Source organism: Callorhinus ursinus, unplaced genomic scaffold (assembly GCF_003265705.2).
Source record: "Callorhinus ursinus isolate GAN/ISIS: 27379988/994484 unplaced genomic scaffold, GSC_fseal_2.0 scaffold25, whole genome shotgun sequence".
NCBI lineage: Eukaryota > Metazoa > Chordata > Mammalia > Carnivora > Otariidae > Callorhinus > Callorhinus ursinus.
The window spans coordinates 41,317,519-41,336,888 of record NW_027397087.1 but is presented as its reverse complement, the minus strand read 5'-3'; the positions used below and the strand labels follow the sequence as shown (position 1 = coordinate 41,336,888).

General features: G+C 38.5%; 1 protein-coding gene across 4 annotated transcripts in view; it reads left to right on the top strand.

Moving 5' to 3' along the window:
• The first annotated feature begins 233 nt into the window (after positions 1–233).
• Positions 234–19,370, top strand: part of UBE2Q2 (ubiquitin conjugating enzyme E2 Q2) — a 64,200-nt gene continuing 45,063 nt past the window's right edge. The window contains exons 1-3 of one of the 4 annotated variants that reach the window (XM_025884101.2): positions 234–703; positions 10,687–10,788; positions 14,810–14,914. In XM_025884101.2, coding sequence (XP_025739886.2) covers positions 515–703; positions 10,687–10,788; positions 14,810–14,914 — 396 coding nt within the window. In that variant the 5' untranslated portion in view covers positions 234–514. Of the gene's footprint in view, positions 704–9,490; positions 9,757–10,686; positions 10,789–14,809; positions 14,915–19,370 lie in introns of those variants that run through there. The other 3 variants (XM_025884100.2, XM_073877434.1, XM_073877433.1) reach the window with 3 other exon arrangements.

The following is a 19,370-nucleotide window of genomic DNA, read 5'->3' as shown; positions in this document are numbered from 1 at the left end:
GCAGGGGATTCCTGATCCTCCAGGTGATGAGGGCCCGGAGAGCCAACCGGCCCCGAGCCTCGAGTTCGAGGGCAAGAGGAGCGAAGGAGATGGGCCGGGCGGTAGAGGGCTGGGTCAAGGCGAGGAGGGGGCGGCTCCGCGAGCCCGCGCGCAGGCCGCGTGCACGCGCCGGAACCGGGGCGCGCGGGGCGCGCCGGGGCGGGGAGGGGATGGGGGCGGGGTGGGGGCAGCCCTTTACCAGGCGGTAGCGGGGGCGGCGTCGCAGTTGCCCTTTTAAGCCGCGAGGCCGCGGTCTCCTGCCAACGGAGTCAGTTACAAAGAGAGCAGCCGCCCGCCGAGGCCTCGGTGCCCCTAGCCATTTTTCAGCCGCGATCCGACGCGGGCCTCGGCGGCGGGGAGAGGCGGAGCCGCGAGAGTGCGGCCCCAGGCCGGCCCTGTGGGGCGGTAGCGGCCGTGACGGCGGCTCTGGGCCCGGCTCCCCTTTCGCACCCCTCCTGCCGGAGATGAGGGGAAGATGTCCGTGTCAGGGCTCAAGGCCGAGTTGAAGTTCCTGGCGTCCATCTTCGACAAGAACCACGAGCGATTCCGCATCGTCAGCTGGAAGCTGGACGAGCTGCATTGCCAGTTCCTGCTGCCGCCTCCGGCACCGCCGGGCAGCCCGCACCCGCCGCCGCCGCCGCTCACACTCCACTGCAACATCACGGTGAGGCGCCTGGCCTCAGCCCCTCGGAGCCCGGCGAGGGCGAAGGGGGCGCTCCGGGTCCTCGGACAAAAGGGAATCGGTCCGGTAGAGGCCCCTTGGCTCCTGGGGTTCCGGGCGGGGCGGATCCGCCCCTTTCCCCGGCAAGGGGCCCAGCCCAGGCCCTGCCTTGCAAGAGCGAGGCTTGGGCGGGAGGAGGCAGGCAGCGCGTTTCTCCGCTTTTCCCGCGGGGCTGGGTTTGGGGCTGCTGGTCCCCCTCAGCCGCCTTCTCCGCGCCTCGGGGTGGGAGACCGCGGCGGCCCTTGCCCTCGCCGGGTCGCCATGGCTGTTCACAGCCGGCCTGCCCCCGGGGCCGCGGCGAGGCAAATCGACTGGCTGTTGGAGCCCCGGCAGGGAAGGGGGAAGCCCTCAAGTTTTAACGCCTTACTCTTCAGTCAGGTTTCCCTCGTCTTGCTTATTCACCCGGTTATTTTTAAGTTTTTGTTTAAGGAAAAACTGATACTGAAAACTGATGCATTTGATGAGGAAAAGTTTAGAATGCAGCCTCTGGTACTGTTTGAATTATCCCCTCCCTGCTGGCCTTGCTGCGCGCGTACGTGTTTCCGAAAGGCGCTTTGTACATGGATTCGGCAGGTGGTGGTATCGGTGTTTGCTTACGTAGCTCCTCCTGTGTGTAAGTCTTTAAAATTATCTGCAGCCCAAAGGAGATATTTGCCCAGGTCTCCTTCCCAGAAAGATTATTTTATGTCACAAAGCCAAAAAGGCAGTTTAAAGCTCACTCTTTGGTTTAAATTGGAAGCTCGTTAGAAATCCGGGGCTTGGTAAGGTAATCGAAGTGTTTAATAACTTTTTTCGTGAATGAGTATAATGAAACCGTTCGTGGTGAAAGTGATTTAGGGTGTTGTTCCAAACTGCAGAATGAACTTCTTATAGCAGGAGTCATGGTGGTAGTTTTATGTTCATTCGAACCAAGTTTGGTGTCTTTGAATCCTTTTGGTTAAGTCAGGTACCGAAAGTGTTCTGGTCTGGTACTCGCGAGTTTGGAAAGGGCGTGGAGTTACGATAATTGACATTAAAATAATTTCCAGAAAATCTGAGGGAGCATTTGTGTATTTGGGGGGCAGAAATACAAGTGCTGTACTGAGGAGAGAAGTCATTTATTAAGCATCTAAGTGTTCTGTTCTAGGGACTGGTTTTGCAAAACTGGGCAGAGCAGTCCCTGCTTTCAGAACTAAATCTTGGGGGAAGAGTTTTATATAACCAAGTGTTACTAAGTTCTATGGTGTCATTATGAAAGCCAAAGAGCAATTAATTTTGAGTTTGGTGGTTGGGTGGTGCTTCAGAGAAGGCTTTGGTCAGAGGCTGAGTTGGAGTTGGGCTTTCACAGGTAAGTAGAATCTTGGGAGTGGAAGCACATTTCAGGCAGAGGAAACTATCCAGAAAAGACACCAGTGCTTGAGAAAATGCTTTGCTTAGGAGTAGACAAATTATGAGGATATAGGCTGGTAAAGGAGAAGATATTCCAAGAATGGGAAACAGGAAGTGGTAGTGAGCATGAAGGAGACTGGCCTGTATGGTGATTGTTCTGGTAGAAATTGGAGTATGGCCTGGAAAAGGTAGGGGTGGTTTGCATGATAGAATACTGAGGGGAGCTACTAAAATTACTGAGGTAAGTTGGAAAAATGTGTTTGCTATCTACCACTAGGGGTAGTTCTCTACAGTTTGTGGTATTAGGAAACGTGTGTGTATGGTTTTGGTTATCTCAGGTGCTGTAGGGTCGTGTTGCTGCTGTGCTGGCAGTCTGCCACAACAAAGAATTATCCCACTTCAAATGCCAGCACAGTCCCCACTGAGAACCATAGAGGAGGCTGATAGGAATCAGCTGCACACAGAATACTGCGTGAAGACCTGGAATTAGGAAATGGAGCAAGGAGTGAATTAGAGACACCAAGTGAAAGGCGGATTTGGTAGAGACTTGTATAATGGTATTATAGTAGAAACTACCCAAAGTTATGACAGATATTATTAGAAGATAATTATCATGGTGGATACTCAGTGCATATGAGTGTATTAATTTTTTATGGGAAAATATCAAACATACAAAAGGTGAATAGTGTGGAGAACCTCCGTGAATTCAGCCTCAACAATAATAAATTTTTGGCCAATCTTATTTCATCTGTACCCCACCTCAGATTATTTTGAAGCAGGTTCCTGACCTGTAACTTCATCTGTAAATATTTCAGTGAGTATCTCTAAAAGATAAGACTCTTTAAGCCTAGGTGTTTTGATAAAATCTACATGGCTTGCTTGTGCCGGTACCATTTTCTTAGAAGGGAAAGAGCAAAGAAAAAACAGTGTTGGATTTCCTGTCTATTGTGTTTGTGAATTGCTAGTCTCTAAAAAGTTATAGTTCTTAAAAAAAAAAAATGAGTTTGATCTGTTCTTTAATTTTTCCTCTTATTTCCTTATTCCCAAATATTTGTTGAGCTCTTCTACATGCCAGGCTCTGTCTTTTCCATTGCTCACCAAGAAGTATACTTACACAGTTTAACTTTTGAGTAAATGGCACCTCACAAATTGTTTCCTTACACTCATGCATGCCAGTTTCTGAATAATCTAAAGATACTCTGCCCCTTTTTCTTTCAGGCTTCTGAATCTGTTTTCCCGTGTGGAATGTGCCCCTTACCCCACCCCAGTCTGTCTTTCCACGTTTGACCATCCCTCAAGGCTCTTCTAGGAAGTCATATTCAGTTCCTGCTGGTATTTATTTCCCCTTCCTCCCTTCTATAATCTTTACTATTTACTGCTTTGGTTATATGTCCTTATGTTCTATTACTATAGTTTTAGATTTTTTTTTAAGTCTTTTTTTATCATGGCAGGGGAGAATAGTCTCTAATCATGCTTTTCATCTTCTAAATGCTCAGTAAATATTCTATTTTAGCTATATTCTGTATGAACAAAAATCTTAACTGTTGTGTAAGTTAACTGCCAAGAGTTTGTCAAAAGTGTAGAGATAACATCAAGAAATATTTTAAATATTTAATACTTAACAGGTCACTGGATGGGAAATCTGTAATTTGATTTCATATGAAAGACCAGCTTAGGAAGGAGAAAACAGAACTTACATAGATGCTTTACTCTTTAGGCCAAGGGAATTGAGCTAAATCTTTTTCTGTTAAATAAATTTGTCCTAATCTTAAGTATGAAGGGAAAGAATGCTATTTTCAACCTCAGGGAGTCTTTATTACTTGTTTTGTGTGAACTCATGATATGAAGGAGTGTCATGCAAACAGATCTAATTGCCAGTTAGTGCTAACATTCAGTTGTTAGGCTCACACCTAAAAGCAAAGCAGCTTGTTTTAGTAACCTGTGTGGCCTTATTGGGAGCTAGTATATAGCATTCTTTTAGTCCTTTTGAAATATTTAACATAACTTGGCAACTTCATTTCTCCTTATATGGACTTCTTGACATCTGGTAACTCTTGGTAGGCAATCAGTATTTCAGTGAAAAATCCCCCCCCCCCCATGTAAGTTAGCTGGTAAACAGATAAAACCTTATACTGACTTTATTGTTTGTGTGGCATAAACCATTACTCTTTTTGCATGAGTGGCTATTTATGAGGCTATTTGTGGTAGCACATTTTTTATTTTGCTAATTAAATTTCTCTTGGTCATATCCAGAGTCCCCTTTCCCCTCCCCACCTCACCACCAACAGCAACACATTAAAATAACAAATGTTAGAGCTCTGAGAGAAAAAGGTTTAGTCTATACTTAGTAGTTGGGACTTTAAGCAAATCACTTTTTCTACTGTTTTTCTATAAAGTAGACAATACTTTTTGTCCTGCATGAAGGCTTATAAAGAAAAGCTCTTTAACAATAATAATGTTCTCTACAAATATAAAATTGATGGTGTCATTTGTGGCTGAATAACATTTTATTTTGAAGGTGGTTTCTAACAGCTTTTCATGGGAAATAAATCAGTGCTGTTAATTTCTTAATTTTTCATGTTTCTAGTCTTTACACTGATTAAAAAGTAGGCCCACCAAGGTTATACAAAGGAAATCATGAACCAACTTGGTTAAAGAGCCCAAGACCTTGGGGCACCTGGGTGGCTCAGTTGGTTGAGTGTCTGCCCTCGGCTCAGGTCATGATCCCAGGGTCCTGAGATCGAATCCCACATTGGGCTCCTTGCTCAGCGGGAAGCCTGCTTCTCCCTCTCCCTCTGCCTGCCGCGCTCTCTCTGTCTCTGTCAAATAAATAAATAAAATTAAAAAAAAAAAAAGACCCCCAAGACTTTTTCTTTGGTCCGCCTTCCTGGGACAGATTACCTTTCCAAATTGAACACTGGAGAATCATTTGGAAATAGCAGAACTGTCATGTTAAGCACCTAAGCGGTACTTTAAGCCTGGAGGAATCATTGTTTTCATTCATCTGACCAATTTATAATATAGAGTCAACTTCCTAGTCATTATCTATCTATCCTCCTCTACCCCATTTTTATTCACGTCCTTGAAAGAACAGGTACATGAAGAAGAAACTTAGGTTTCCATTTTATGAATGGTGTATGTCTTAGTAACACGATTTTTTTGTTTTTGTTGTTAAACTTCTTTAGATCTGAAAAGATTAGATAAATGTCAGCTAGTTGAGGGGTGGGGAATTGAATTGAAACAGTCACTGCCAAATGTAAAGCATTACTGGAGAGCCAGAGTAATGAAGCAGAGTCCCCTTTGCCAAGGCCATTGTAACAGTGTTCTGTGTTCTCTTCTAAAAGATTATTCTGAAAGACACAGTAGACTCAGAATCAAGGAAACTGTCCGTTTCTGCAGATCAGGTGGTTTGAATCTTCTTCAGCACCTTTATTTTCTCTGCCTCAGTTTAATTAGAATGATGTTTTGATTTTTCATTCTGCTTCTGTGGGCTCTGATAATATTAGTTGTTTCCTTGCAAAATGATTAGCAGGGAGCAATCTCTTTTGGTAGCTTCCCCCCCCCCCCAATGTCAGAGCATTCAGGGGTGCCTGGGTGGCTCAGCTAGTTAAGCCTCTGCACTCAGTGGGGAGTCTGCTTGAAGATTCTCTCCCTCTGCTCCTCCCCCATCTCACGCCTGGGTGCGCGCCCGCTCTCTAAAAACAAATAAGTCTTTAAAAAAAATAAATGTCAGAGCATTTAGACTTTTCTTAGAGTACTATATGGTGATTCTGTTGGTTTCATTCTCCCCCCCACATTTACTGAACAACAAAGTGTGAAAGTAATGTGTCCCATAACTGGCCTCTGGAAGAATTACAACTGTTAGACTTCTGAACCTTCAACAGAAAGTTATATGCATCCGTGTTCAAAAAGTGATGAAGTCCTTGGAGATGGCCATGTTCTATTACTTGGAAAGATAGTAGAGACTGAGCGTTCTGGCAGGCAGTTTTGCTGGCTGGTGCTTGATACAGAGCCACACATTGGTGTCTTACTGGATTTGTGTAGAAAATAGCTGCAGAAAGTTATTTCTGAATAAGACCGGTGGTTTCTGTGTTTTGTTTTGTTTTGTTTTTCTATCTTAAATAATGCTTTGGACATTAATAGCTAGAGCTAAATCCTTATGCATATAGGTAATGTCTTTTGAAACTTTCCTAGAAGTGATGGCTTCCCATTCTTATTGATGAATTGGTTTCTGGAGCTATAACAAATTATATTGGATAGGAACTTTTTTTTCTTCCAGGTAGAAGCTTTTATTTAACAGATTGGTAAAAATGTTAGCAAGTGTGCAGTGAAATGGGTGTTGTTACAGTCATGGCAGAAAATACAAATACCTATGACCCTTTAGAAAACAATTTGGTTTACATAAACCCTCTCTGTTTTAGCAAGATAAATACTGACTATCCCAGGCTGACTGGTCCTTATGATTCCAGAGCTCCCAGAAGAATTTTAGTCCTAGAGAAGACCTAGATTTGTCTGGCTTAGCCCATCTTACAGCTAACTACTGGGAGTGGAATGGGCTCATAGAGACCTGTGACCAAGTTTTGGGTCAAGAGAGAGAGATGGAAAGATGGGAAGGAATTAGGGAAACTAGCTCCAGTGGGACCACATAGGTTAATATAGAATGGTGAAGGGATGTTTCTCCCAAGGAAAACATTCTGGGCCGGGCTGCAGGAGGTGTGGAGAAGGCCACTGTTCTAAAACTTTTTGGAGTCAAAACTTTTATACTGTCTAAAAGTGAGGGGTGCCTGGGTGACACAGTTAAGCATATCTGACTTTTGGTTTTGGCTCAGGCCCTCTTCTCAGTGTGGTGAGATTGAGCCCCACATGGGGCCCACATGCTTAAAACTGACTCTCCCCCCTAACCCTTACGCCCTCTAAAATAAATTAAAAAAAAAAAAGTGTACTGAGGGCTCAAGGAGCTTTTATGTAGGTTACCTATCAATATTTATCATTAGAAATTAAAGCAAATATTTAAAGTATTCATTGAAGTAAACATTATAATAAAATATGGGAAATGGCCATATTTTGTAAACTAAAACATTTCAGTGAGAATAGTGGCATAATTTTACATTTCTTTTAAATCTCTTTGATATCTGGTCTGTCATTTGTTTCTGCATTCAGTCTGAGGATTTGTTTTGTTGACATAATATGAAGAAAATTCAGCCTCACACAGATATTTGGCTGGGAAAAGTAGGAATATTTTAATAGCCATTTAGATAATTGTAGATATTCTTTTTGGATATTTCACCAAAACTTGGTCTTTCTTATAAAGATTTTATTTATTTGACAGAGAGAGACACAGTGAGAGAGGGAACACAAGCACGGGGAGTGGAGAGGGAGAAGCAGGCTTCCTGCTGAACAGAGAGCCCAATGCGGGGCTCCATCCCAGGATCCTGGGATCATGACCTGAGCTGAAGGCAAACCCTTAATGACTGAGCCACCCAGGCGCCCCAAACTTGATCTTTCTTGAACTGTGAATGGATCTTCTATCCTTGCATGATTTATAACATCATGTATTCGTCACTTGGAAAATATGGTTCACTGAAATCTTCTAAATGTTGAAATGTTTCATTATATAATATGAAGACATTATATTAAGATCACCAGCAACCTCATCAGAATATTCTTAGAAAGCTCTCAAGCTCATAGCAGTGGATACAGATTTTCCAAAATTCTAATTTTTGCTTGAAAGCTTGAATTTTATCATTGGCAATAAATACTGTCCTTTGTTTTCCTTGAAATGACACTATTCATTTTTGAGAAAATGTCAGAAACCCAAGTTGAAATAACCATTGTCAGTCATCCTTTCGGGTAAAATTGGTGTTCCTTTAAAGTGGTTAGTTCACTTCACAACTCAGTCACAAACGCTTTTTCTCAAGTATTCTGTAAGAGTTCTCATGTGCATTCCATTTCATCAGTTGCAATATTAAAAAGACCTAGTAAAAGAACTTTTACTACTTATTCACAGATATTCTTAAGTAAAACCTCTTTTTTCTTTGTCTTTTAAACATCTTAAATGCATAGTGGTGAAGAATACCATGACTCCAAGTGTAGTTTGGTGTCGCTGCCTTTATTTGTGCTAAGGTTCCAGCAGTTTTACCTAGGGGTTTGAGGGCCCCACTTTGAAAATTATTGACGTAGTTGCTTAGACCTATAAATCCTATCTTCTCATGTACAGGATTAGAAGAGCATGTCATAAGCAGAAACTGATCTCAGTAATTTTTGTTGTTGTTGCAGTGCTCATAATATGGTTTTAAGGGGTTTTAGTCCAGAGCAACAATTCATATATTTTATTTTGCTTATGTAGAATTAGACAAACACTAATCTACACAGTGAAGTTCTAAAATTTAGTTGGGTGGTTTTTTTGTTTTTGTTTTTGTTTTTTCCTGTTTTGTTTTTTGGAACTAAGGTCTAGGTGGTATGTTCCAAACTAGGCTGAAGAATTTGAAGAAGAAAATGCAATACTCGATAAGTAGTTTTCTTTAAGAACCCAGGATTAATTTTGAAGATAGTTTTTCTTTTAGTCTGTGAATAGGTTTGGGACACACTGAACATCAGAGATGAGAACAAAATAAACCATTATTGAATAGATCTAATGATGTCTTTCTTCCGTACAGTTTTTTGTTCTATAAAGAACATTTGGTGAAGTGCTTCAAAAATAGTTTCTTTGGCTTCAACTATATGGTAATTGAGATTATAGTTCTCAAAGCAATGCTTCTTTAATACTGTGTTTCTGAAAAATTGTTTTTCCATAACTAGAACCTAATTGTTCGGCAGCTAGTCTCTAATAATAGTGACTTTTTCCTAATTTATAATAGAAAACAGTACAGAGTAAATGTCTATTAGTAGGTGAAAGCATGTAATGCTTTTTTCTGTTAACCTTTAAAAATCAACACATGTAATGGTACTTTTAAAAATATGTAAATATAGCATTTCTTGTAAGTACTCAGTTTGCGATGGAATAAAATATTAGAATTTTATGGGGTTTGAATTATATATTGCTCTGTAACAAATGTAGCACCCTAAAACAGCAACATTATCTCACAGTCTCTGTGGGTCAGGAATCTGAATGGCTTGTCAGGATTCCCTCGCTCTGGGTCTCTCATAAGGCAGTAAAGGTGTTGGCTAGTGCTGCAGTCATCTCAGAGTGAGACTGGGAGAGACTCTCCTCCAAACTCATTCATGTAATTTTGGTAGAATTAATCTCCTTACAGGCCTCAGGTCTGAGGGCAGCAGTTGGTCAGAGGCCTCGCTCAGTCTCTTGCCATGTGGCTGTGGGCTTCTCCATAAGGAGATGGCTTCATTGCGGGGGGAAGGGGGGTAAATGAAAGAGCAGGAGAAGGGTGAGCAACACAGAAATTTTCATCTTTTTGTAACCTAATCCTAGAGGTGATATCACATTATTTACTGTATTGTTTGCTAGAAGTGAGTCTAGGGAAGGGAATTAAGGGTATGAATACCAGGTTAGGATTATTGGGACCATTTTAGAGGTTGCCCACTACAGCGTTCAAGAACATCATTGACCTCTGAGCTGTAGCACACAGTGGCTGTACAAGGAGGATGCCTGTCTCAAAAGCCCAGCTTCTATGGCAAGTGAAAGCTGTATGTACCATATGGTCGCTATATTGCTGTTTGTTCTGACTTCTAACACCAGAGATATTTAAGGAATAATCTTAAACTCATTTAAGGAATCTATTCCTTTAGAAACTACATCCCTCCCTACAATCTGAGAAGGGTTGGAAATTATTAGGAAAAAGGCAAAATTAAATAGGTTTGATTTTTTTTTTTTTCCTTTTAGGGCCAATTTTCTAATGGAGAAATATCTCAAAGTAACTTCTGTAATTACTTAGAGAACAGGGAGTATAGGGAGTAAGAAGATTTTTAAAAATCATTTTAGCATTTATAAGGATTTAAAAATATGTGCCTGGATTATACTCCTTTGCTTTACCTTTAAAAATTGAGTTAGATCTCATCTAGATAAAGTTTAGAAATGTAGCTTTATTATATTAAAAAGCAAAAGTAGTATGGTTTAAATTTATAAATTATACTTCAGGATTGGGAGGTGGCTGCTTTTTTTTTTTTTCCTTTTGAGGGATTTATTTGATTCCAGATTTTAAAGCCTTTAAAAAATGTTAAAGCTGGAGAATCCAGGCCATGATTGACCTTTCTTTGTAAAGGAAGGAAGCCCATCTTTCCTGGTTACCTGAGTACCAGTTTTTTTTCAGCTTGTGATAAAACCTAACTTTTGCAGTATTTCTTTTCTGTTTTAAATGCTACTACCTACTGGGTAAACTACTTTTTTTGCTTGATTTTTAAATGTTTAAATTATGTAACATGGAGCAGGCAAGATTACACCATCAAACTGTTTTGAAAAAATCCACAAAAAGAAACTTTTCTCCATGCATAGATTTTAATGTGTTGTTTTTCTTCACCCTGATATATTTTACTTGTCATCTTGGCATTTGGTGGTATAGTTAACCTGCATTTCCAGATGTGTTTGACATAGGTGTCTGTTACAGGAATCTTACCCATCTTCTTCACCGATATGGTTTGTGGACTCTGATGACCCAAATCTGACATCAGTGCTGGAACGTCTAGAAGATACTAAGAGCAACAATTCGGTGAGAAAATAAGCCAACCTACTATTTTTCCCCCCTAAAGAATGTTATATGTAGAACTTAAGTGTTAAGAGGTAATATGGTATAGAAAAGCCTGATTAATGATTATTTGATAATCTTAAAGGAGCTAAAGACCAGTTTTTTTTGTCTGTTTTTTGGCCTTCAAATTCTGTACTAGATATCTTTTTTATTCCCCATAGGTTAAACTTAATTTAGATGAGGAGTTAGGTGGTCTCTTTTCAGTGAATTCTGATATTAAACCAACCAGACATTTTTGGTAGGGAACACTAGCCAAGGTGGAAGATAGAAAAAGAAAAAAAGACTGAGGTGGATGTGAGGGGAAATAATGCTAGAATGACATCAGTGCTAGTGTTAGGGAATTGCTTTCTCTCTGAGAAGTCTGTAACTGCAGTAATAGTCATAGGTATACAAAGAAAATGCATTTTTTGTTTTTTGCTTTTTTTTAATATATGAAGAAATGTAACTTTCCGTTTTACAAAAAAAATTTAAAAATCAGTTTTCTTTGATTATAAAACTAAGCGACTATTGTGAGAGCACTTAGTAAAATAAAGGGAAATAAGATTTCTGCCTGATATAACCACTGTTGACATGGTAGCTATTTTCTATCCGTATTTTTCCCTTGCTAGTAAAATACATGGACTCTAATAAATATGTTTAAATAGTTGAGGTCATATTCTATATAGTTTTATATCCTTTTTTTAAAATTAACATGGAATGAAACACTTGACTGCTATCTTCCTAGATGGGCACACTCCATATTATAAATATGTCTGTTACCTCCATAGTTTCACGTTAATTTATAAATTGAATGCAATTAATCCCAACAGTCTTATTTTGGGACTCTAAAGTTGGTTTTAAAGAGTAAATAATAAAAAAATAGTTGAAAAAACTAATGAGGAGAGACTTGTCCAATTAGTATTAAATAAAAATATTATGTACTAGCACTGGACTGGACATATAAAGACAACAGAAGTTTAAAAACACTCATGCAATTGAAAATTCAGAATACGTTAAAATACTCAATAAGGAAAAGGTGGATTATTCTATAAATATCATTGGGAGAACTGACCATTTAGGGAAGACCACCTGCCTTGGTCTTCCCTGAGCTCTTATCTCAGATTTTTGTTAAAATAAGTTACAGGTGGTTTAAACACATCTATTCTTAAAATTAACAGCAGAAGAAATTAGTTTGAGGAGTATTTTAAGAGTAGAGGCTGGTCTGGAGAGCCATGAAGGTTAGAGGTAAAAATAAAAAGCTAGACAGATACAAGTTCATATTTCCAGCAGCGGAGTGACAGGACAGGGAAAGATAGCTCTCTTACTCCTTTTAGGAGGTTAACTCTGAAAAGATGTAAATAAGTTTTGTAATAGTAGAAATGATTGGGTTATTTTTCAGTGTCTAAAATTTTTCATCAAAAAATGCTCACAAAATGAAATGACATAGGACATAAAATTGGGTCATTTTTAAAAAAATTAATATATTTACGTAAAACCAAATTAACTTCTACTCTTATAGTCTCTGCCAGTTGTTTTATAACCTAGTTTCTTGACAGAATAAGTTGTATTTCCTCACCTTTGTTTTACTTAATTCATTTTAATCTGGATTCTGCCTTCATTGTTGCACTAAAATTTTTTATGTTTATTTGCCAAATCCAGGGAATCCTTTTTTAACCCTAAAATTGACCTCTCTGCAGCAGTTTGTTAGTGGTGATTGTTCCTTTGTTGAAACATTCCTTCATTTAACAAACATTTATTAAAGTCTACCAATTAAAAGCTGGTTAAATAAAAGCTGCTGTGTATAGTTTTATGATAGAGTATTATATTGTAGTTAAAAATAATGCAGCCAGTCTTTCCATAGGAATGCATACAACTTTCGAAGTTATGCAAGTGAAAAGGCAAGGCATGGAATATTGTTTATAATCTGGCCCCTTTTGCAAACAGTGTTGTAAAAAAATAAAAAAATCTGTATCTGTGTGGGTCTATACATACTTTTCTCTTCCTGGGTGTGTACAGGAAACTGTTAATAGTAGAACAGAGAGAAGTATTTTTTTTTAATTGACTGGCTTCTATGCCAGGCTCTGTGATAAGTGGTGGGTACAAAAGTCCCATCCGTGTCCTCTGGGAACTGATAATCTTAGGAGAACTTCCATCAGATTACTGTCTCCTATTTTTATCTCTTAATACCCTGCCTTGGTCTTCCCTGAGCTCTTGTTCCTTGGTCTGCCTCTTCTTATTCCATGCTTTCTCTGAGAAATCTCTTTTACTACTGTTACTTAAATCATGGTCTGTATTCCAGGGATTTCTAAATCTTTATCTTTAGCTAAAATTTATCTCCTGAGTTTCAGACCCATCTATCTATCTATATATCCCATAGATCCAGGGACTCTCACTTGGATGTGCCATGGCTGTTCAAAATGATTATATCTAAATTTAAACTTCCCTACCTTGTGGCACTCCAGCACCCCCATTGAGTTTCCCTTAGTAATTCTCTTTGTGATTGTGAGTGGGACAAGATGAAATAATGAAGCTTGTCACCCATGGCTGAACCAGGGAACTAAAAGTTCTTTTTTATGCCTGTATTTCCTCATACCTCCCTTCTCCAAACTACCTAGTAAGTTTCTAATACTTGTCCATCTACCTTCTAAATATTTCTTAAATCTTTTCCCACCGTCTTAGTTTCTTCCATCCTTCAAATGATTTTTTGGGGGAGTTGAAATTCCTGAAAGATGTACAACCCTATTTTTCTTGTTGCTTGGTATTACTACCACATTGCTGCCTCGCCCACAGCACTCCCTTAGCTCTTCCTTTGCCAAGGGTTTGGAGTGTCTGGGTCTGTGTCCAGGTCACCCTTTCTCATCTTCATTATGTTCTTGAAACAAAACAGAGCTTATTGGAGGGGTAAATCCACAGTGCCTTTTAAGCTCTACGGTTTTTGTTTGTTTTTGTTCTTGTTTTTTTTTATCCTAATCTCAGCTTTCCTAATTTCTGCTTGTTCCTTTGGCAACTTTGGAAAGTCTTATTCTTTCTTTGTTGACCCATTCTAATCCTGTTTGTTTTCTAGTCCTTCATAAACCTGCTTTTTCATCTCTTTTCTTGGTCAGACATCCAGGAAACTGTTCCTGACCAGGTGAAGTAAGTTACTTTTTTAGCTCTGGGTAAGGTCTAAGTATTGAACATTGTTCTTAAACCATAATTCCTAAACGTATACATTGAAAACAGTTTTTTTTATTTCAACAATGAAAAACATGTTCATAAACAAACTTACCTTGCTTCTTTGCTTAAAGTTAATATGCTTACAAAACAATCTGGGTGTAAAAATGGGAACTTAATGAGATACTACTTGCAGTTTTCCTAGTGCATTTCCCCCCCCCCTTTTTTTTTTGACAGATGCTTAAGAACCTACTAAGTGCCAAGTGTTTTCACAGAAGGTTTCATTTAATCTTTACCGGTATAAGAAGTTTTTAATTTCCTTGTTTTACAGATGGGGACCTCAAACTCAGGGAATTAGGTGCTGTATCCAAGATCCTTTAGATTCCAAGTCTGTCTACTAGACCACATTTGCCTCTACTTTTAAATGAATATGACTGGAATGTATAATTTTATAACCCGTGTGTAACAACACTGCCTCTGGGTTTGTTGTTTTTTTTTTTTTTTGTCGCCTCATTAATGTAAATGTATTCTTGTCTGAAGTCGTAAGTTTCTAAGAAAAGGACTTAGCAACTGAAAATTCGACAATATCTGGAGCTCTCCTTCCTCAGCCTTTTTGTTGTTGTCATTTTGCTAGGTATTAGTTACAGGAATTGTACTCAAGCCATAGTAACTTTCTTATACTAGCAGCCCCTAAAAATATTTCTTAGAGACTGTTATTTTATCTGTAGGCTGTAATTGAGCAGTAACAAACTTTTTTCATTTCCTACTGGATTGGTTACAGTAGTCATAGCATTATTCATGTCTTCTAAGGGCTCTTTAACATAATGCTTATTTACTGAAATGTGTTTTGTAGCTTCGTCAGCAATTGAAGTGGTTGATATGTGAACTCTGCAGATTATATAACCTTCCTAAGCACCTGGATGTTGAGATGCTAGATCAACCAATACCCACGGGTCAGGTAAAGTAAAAATTCTCTAGTGTTCAAGAGCTAAAATAAATTGTCTCAAGCAGAAGTAAAACTAGGATGATTTTTCTTCTTAGTCAACTTATTTAGAAGGTGTTGGATTGTTTGTTTTATTTTAGATACTAAAAATAACCTGTTTACTCTTTGGAGCTGCTGGTGTTTACTGTGACAGGGAAACAACTGCCTCCCTCCCGACTACCACCTTTTTGTTGTTAACATTCCTGATTTCCATAACTGTTCCTTCAGTTGTTTGCCTTTGCTTATTCATTTACCTTCAAATGGAATGCTGTCTCCTTTTAAGCCTATCTGTGCTTCTTAAGGCTTAACCCAAATGTTACTTCCTCTAGCCGCAGAAGTGCCCACTAGTTTACTACCACCTCTAACTTTTCTAGATTTCCAGATTTACCTATTTAGGGCATAATTTACTGACTTTGTACTATAAATAAGGATTTAGTTCTTACACCATCTACCTTCCCACCCATCTCTCCTTCCTAAAACACCATTATATTTAGTCATATGAATAATCACTGTTTATCATTAGGACTTTGTAGTGTAGAGTTTTCTATTTATAGAAATAGAGTATTCTATTTCTATTTCTTGTAGAGCTCTTTGTTTTGCAATGTCCTCCTTATAATAATAGTAATTCTTGGTTTATTCTGGGGTTCCTGGGTGTCTCAGTCAGTTAACTGTCTCCCAGGGTCCTGGGCTTGAGCCCAGTATCAGGCACCCTGCTCAGCGGGGAGCCTGCTTCTCTCTCTCTCTCTCTCTCTCTCTCTCTCTCCCCCTCTGCTGCTCTTCCTGCTTGTGCTCTCTCACTCTCGCTGTCAAATAAATAAATAAAATCTTAAAAAAAAAAAAAAGTGATACTCTGGCCCTTTTCTGCGAGCTCTTGGCTCTTCTAGAGCCTTTGGTTCTTTTGCACCAGACTTGGCAGGTTGTTCTCTGGGCTGGCTGTGCAGCTGTCATCTTGAAACTTTTGTCTCCTCTGCTAGTGTGGATCTTTTGTTACCTGATCTCATGTCATCTTTCTTGCTTACCCTTTCTCATTTTGCCTGAGTACATCTTCAAGTAAAATTCTAGCATGAAGGAGTAGTACATTTTTTGAGTTCTAACATCTAAAAATATATGACCAGATCACTGTAGGTTTGAATTTTGGTTCTGCTTATTAGCTGTATGACCTTGTGATAATTACCCAACCACTGTTTGCATCAATTTCTTCTTTTTAAAATGGGGGAAATAGTAGTACCTGTATTTTTGTGGGGAGCTATGAAGATTAAATGAGTTAGTATATGTAAATAATTTAGAGCAGTACATGGTTTATAGTAAATGCCCAATAAATGTTAACTGCTATTATATTTTACTGTTGCATTTGGTTGATAGTTAGGTTGAATATATAATTCTGGGTTAAAAATAATTTTCCCTCAGAATTTCAAAGACTGTTCTGCTATCTTCTAGCCAATTGTGTTGTTTAAGCCTGATGCCATTCTAAGTCTTACTCACCTGTGCGTGACTTGGGAAACTTTTAAGAGATTGTCTTGGTGTTCTCAAATGTCACAATGGTGTATTTTTAGTTGTGGTTTTTTGTTTTTGTTTTTTTCATTGTTGCTGAACACTCAGTATGGATATGTCTTTTCAAATGTGGGTTCCTTTATCTTTCTCCTTTGGTAAGTGTTCTTGTATTTTTTTCTGTGATAACTTCCTCCTTTCCATTTTAATTTGTTCACTTTTAGAATGCCTACTAATGGGATTTTAGACCTCTTTGCTTCAGTCTTTGTATCTTTTATATTACCTCTATATTCACTTTTTTAATTTCAAATTCTGAAAGTTTTTCCTTCAATTTTTTAAAATTTTATTTGGACAGCATAACTTTTTGGTTGTGTTTTATTTACTGCTGCTTAACCTCTTACCCCAAACTTAATTTATTCTATTTCTCACAATTGTGTGGGCTGATTAGGCTTAGCTGGACAGTTTTTTTCTGCTGACCTCACTGCACATTCAGATAGTGGCTGGGACTGGTGGTCATGACCTGAGCCGAAGGCAGACACTTAACGGAGTGAGCCACCCAGGCCTCCCTAAAGTCTAGGACAGTTTAAATAAAAATTCAGCTGGGTCCAATTTTGCCTCCCATGAGCTATCTGGAGATAATTTTGGTTGTCACAACTGGCTGGGGGGAGTGCTGTGGGTGTTTTGTGGGTAGAGGGGATGTTACTAAATGTCCTACATGACAAAGAATTATCTAGCCCAAAATATCAGTACTTCCAAGGTTGAGAAACCATGGTTTAAATAAACATCTGAGCCTAATCTGTTTTTCTCTTTTTCTATATATTAGTCTTCATTTTTTCCATTCCTTTAAGTCATTTTTAGTAATTTTAGATTCTAAAATCACTTCATCTGTACTTTTGAATCTATGGTTATGAAGCTCTTTTCATTTCTAAAGTTGTTTTCTTTACCATGATTACTTGTCAGAAGCTTGTCTGACAAGTATTATTATATTGGTCTTTTGAAAGAATCAGTCCTTTTATTTTTTTAAATCTAATTTTCTTTTTCATTTTTGTGTGTGTCTTAACTCTTTTTTTTCTTTTGCCTTTCTAGTTTATTGGACCACTGTGATTTAAATTGCTTTAACAAACATGTAAAGGTACACATTTTCTTCTGCGTGCTGTTTCATTTCGTGGCATAGGTTTTAAGATTTAGTATATTTCTAAATAGTTTTTATTTTCTAAGTGATTTGATTCCATCTTTTGTTCATATTACTTTATTATATTTCAGAAGAAGTTGTATAGGTATAGAAAACATAAACATTAGTGTAATAGGTACAGTAAATACCTGGGAACTACCACCCAGCCCCGACCCAGGTGAAGAAACAGACTCTTGCTAGTACTATAGACCTTCTGCACGTTCCTTCCAGATGATCATTCCCTTCTATGCTAATCTTTTCCTTTTCCTTTTCCCTAGTTTTTATCATATATATCTGCATTTCTGAACAATATGATTTAGTATTAACTTTTTAAGCTTCATATTGAGTCATACTATATGTGTGTTCTTTGTCTTTTGCTTAACATTGTGTGTTAAATTTATTCATATGTGTAGCTGTTCTTTTTTATTGCTGTATTTATTCCATTCTTTGAACATACCATTACAGATTTATCCATTTGAGTTGATTGCAGTTTGCTGTTAGGATCAGTGTGGGGCGCCTACTTGGCACCGTTGGTTAAGCAGTCTGACTCTTGGTTTTGGCTCAGGTCGTGCTCTCAGGGTTGTGAGGTTGAGCCCCACGTCAGCCTCCGCACTCAGAGCAGAGTCAGCTTAAGATTCTCTCTTTCCCAAAAAATTAAAAAAAAAAAAAAAAAAGAACAGTGTGCTACCATAATTATTCTTGTCCATATTTTGTGGGATACCTGTGTAAGCATTTTTCTGGGCACATACTTAGAAGTTGGATTACTGGAGCAATTTCTTCTTAAACCTAAGAGTTCTTTAGAAAAAGTTCTTAACATTCTCAGGTGGGCTTTGGGCTATTTTTAGTTTTTCACTATTTACAATATGGCCTGTAACTTCTCAGCTGAATTATGAACAATTGCTTAAACTTAACCATTGGTGTTACTATGTCTTTGCTTATTGCTGTATCTTATATTCCATGGTTGCTTCCTACTCCTAAAATAGATCCCTCACTAACGTTCTCTATTTTTATTTTTAGAAAGGATTTCTGGGAATGTGTGGAGAGTATTCCCTGAATACTCAGTGTCTTTTTTTATTATTCATTCAACCCCTATCCATCTGACTCTGTGGAAAGTACTCTGTAGAGGTGCTGAGGATCCAATAGCAAAGAAACAGATGTGGTGCCTGTCCCGATGGAACTAGACATAGAATTCTAAGTTCATAATTGAGTCTCTTCTAGGTTCTTTACACTTTTATCTTCTAGTACTTATTGTTACAGGTGAAAAGCCTGATGTCTGGTTCTTCTTTTCCTATATATTTGTTTTCTTTCTGGAAGTTGGTATGGTTTTTTCTTTAACTGTGAAGTATAGGGTTTTATTCTTCAGTATTCCTTTGGGGCATTCAGAGCCACTTAATATTCTGAAGTCTTTCTTTAGCTTGACAACCTTTGTCTCTTATTTCTTTCCCTCAGTCTTATGGGTAAATAGCAGATGAATATTAGTTCTGGGTATTCCTAGCTCCCATTTCCCGTAACTCTTCTATTTCAGTACCCCTTCCTCTCCCCACCCCCTATCTCCCTTTTTCTCCACATTCTAAGGGAATGTTACAGTTTGGTCATCTTCTTAATCATAAATGTTTTGTTGATTCAAATCCATTGTGTTCTCTGGTCCTTCTACTAAGTGTTTTTTTCCTTTATCTTTTTTTTTTTTTTTTTTTTTGAGGAGGAAATCTTTTTTTATTTCCCAGAACTGTCTTTTCCTTTGCATGGTTATCTTTTTTATATTTTGTGGATACA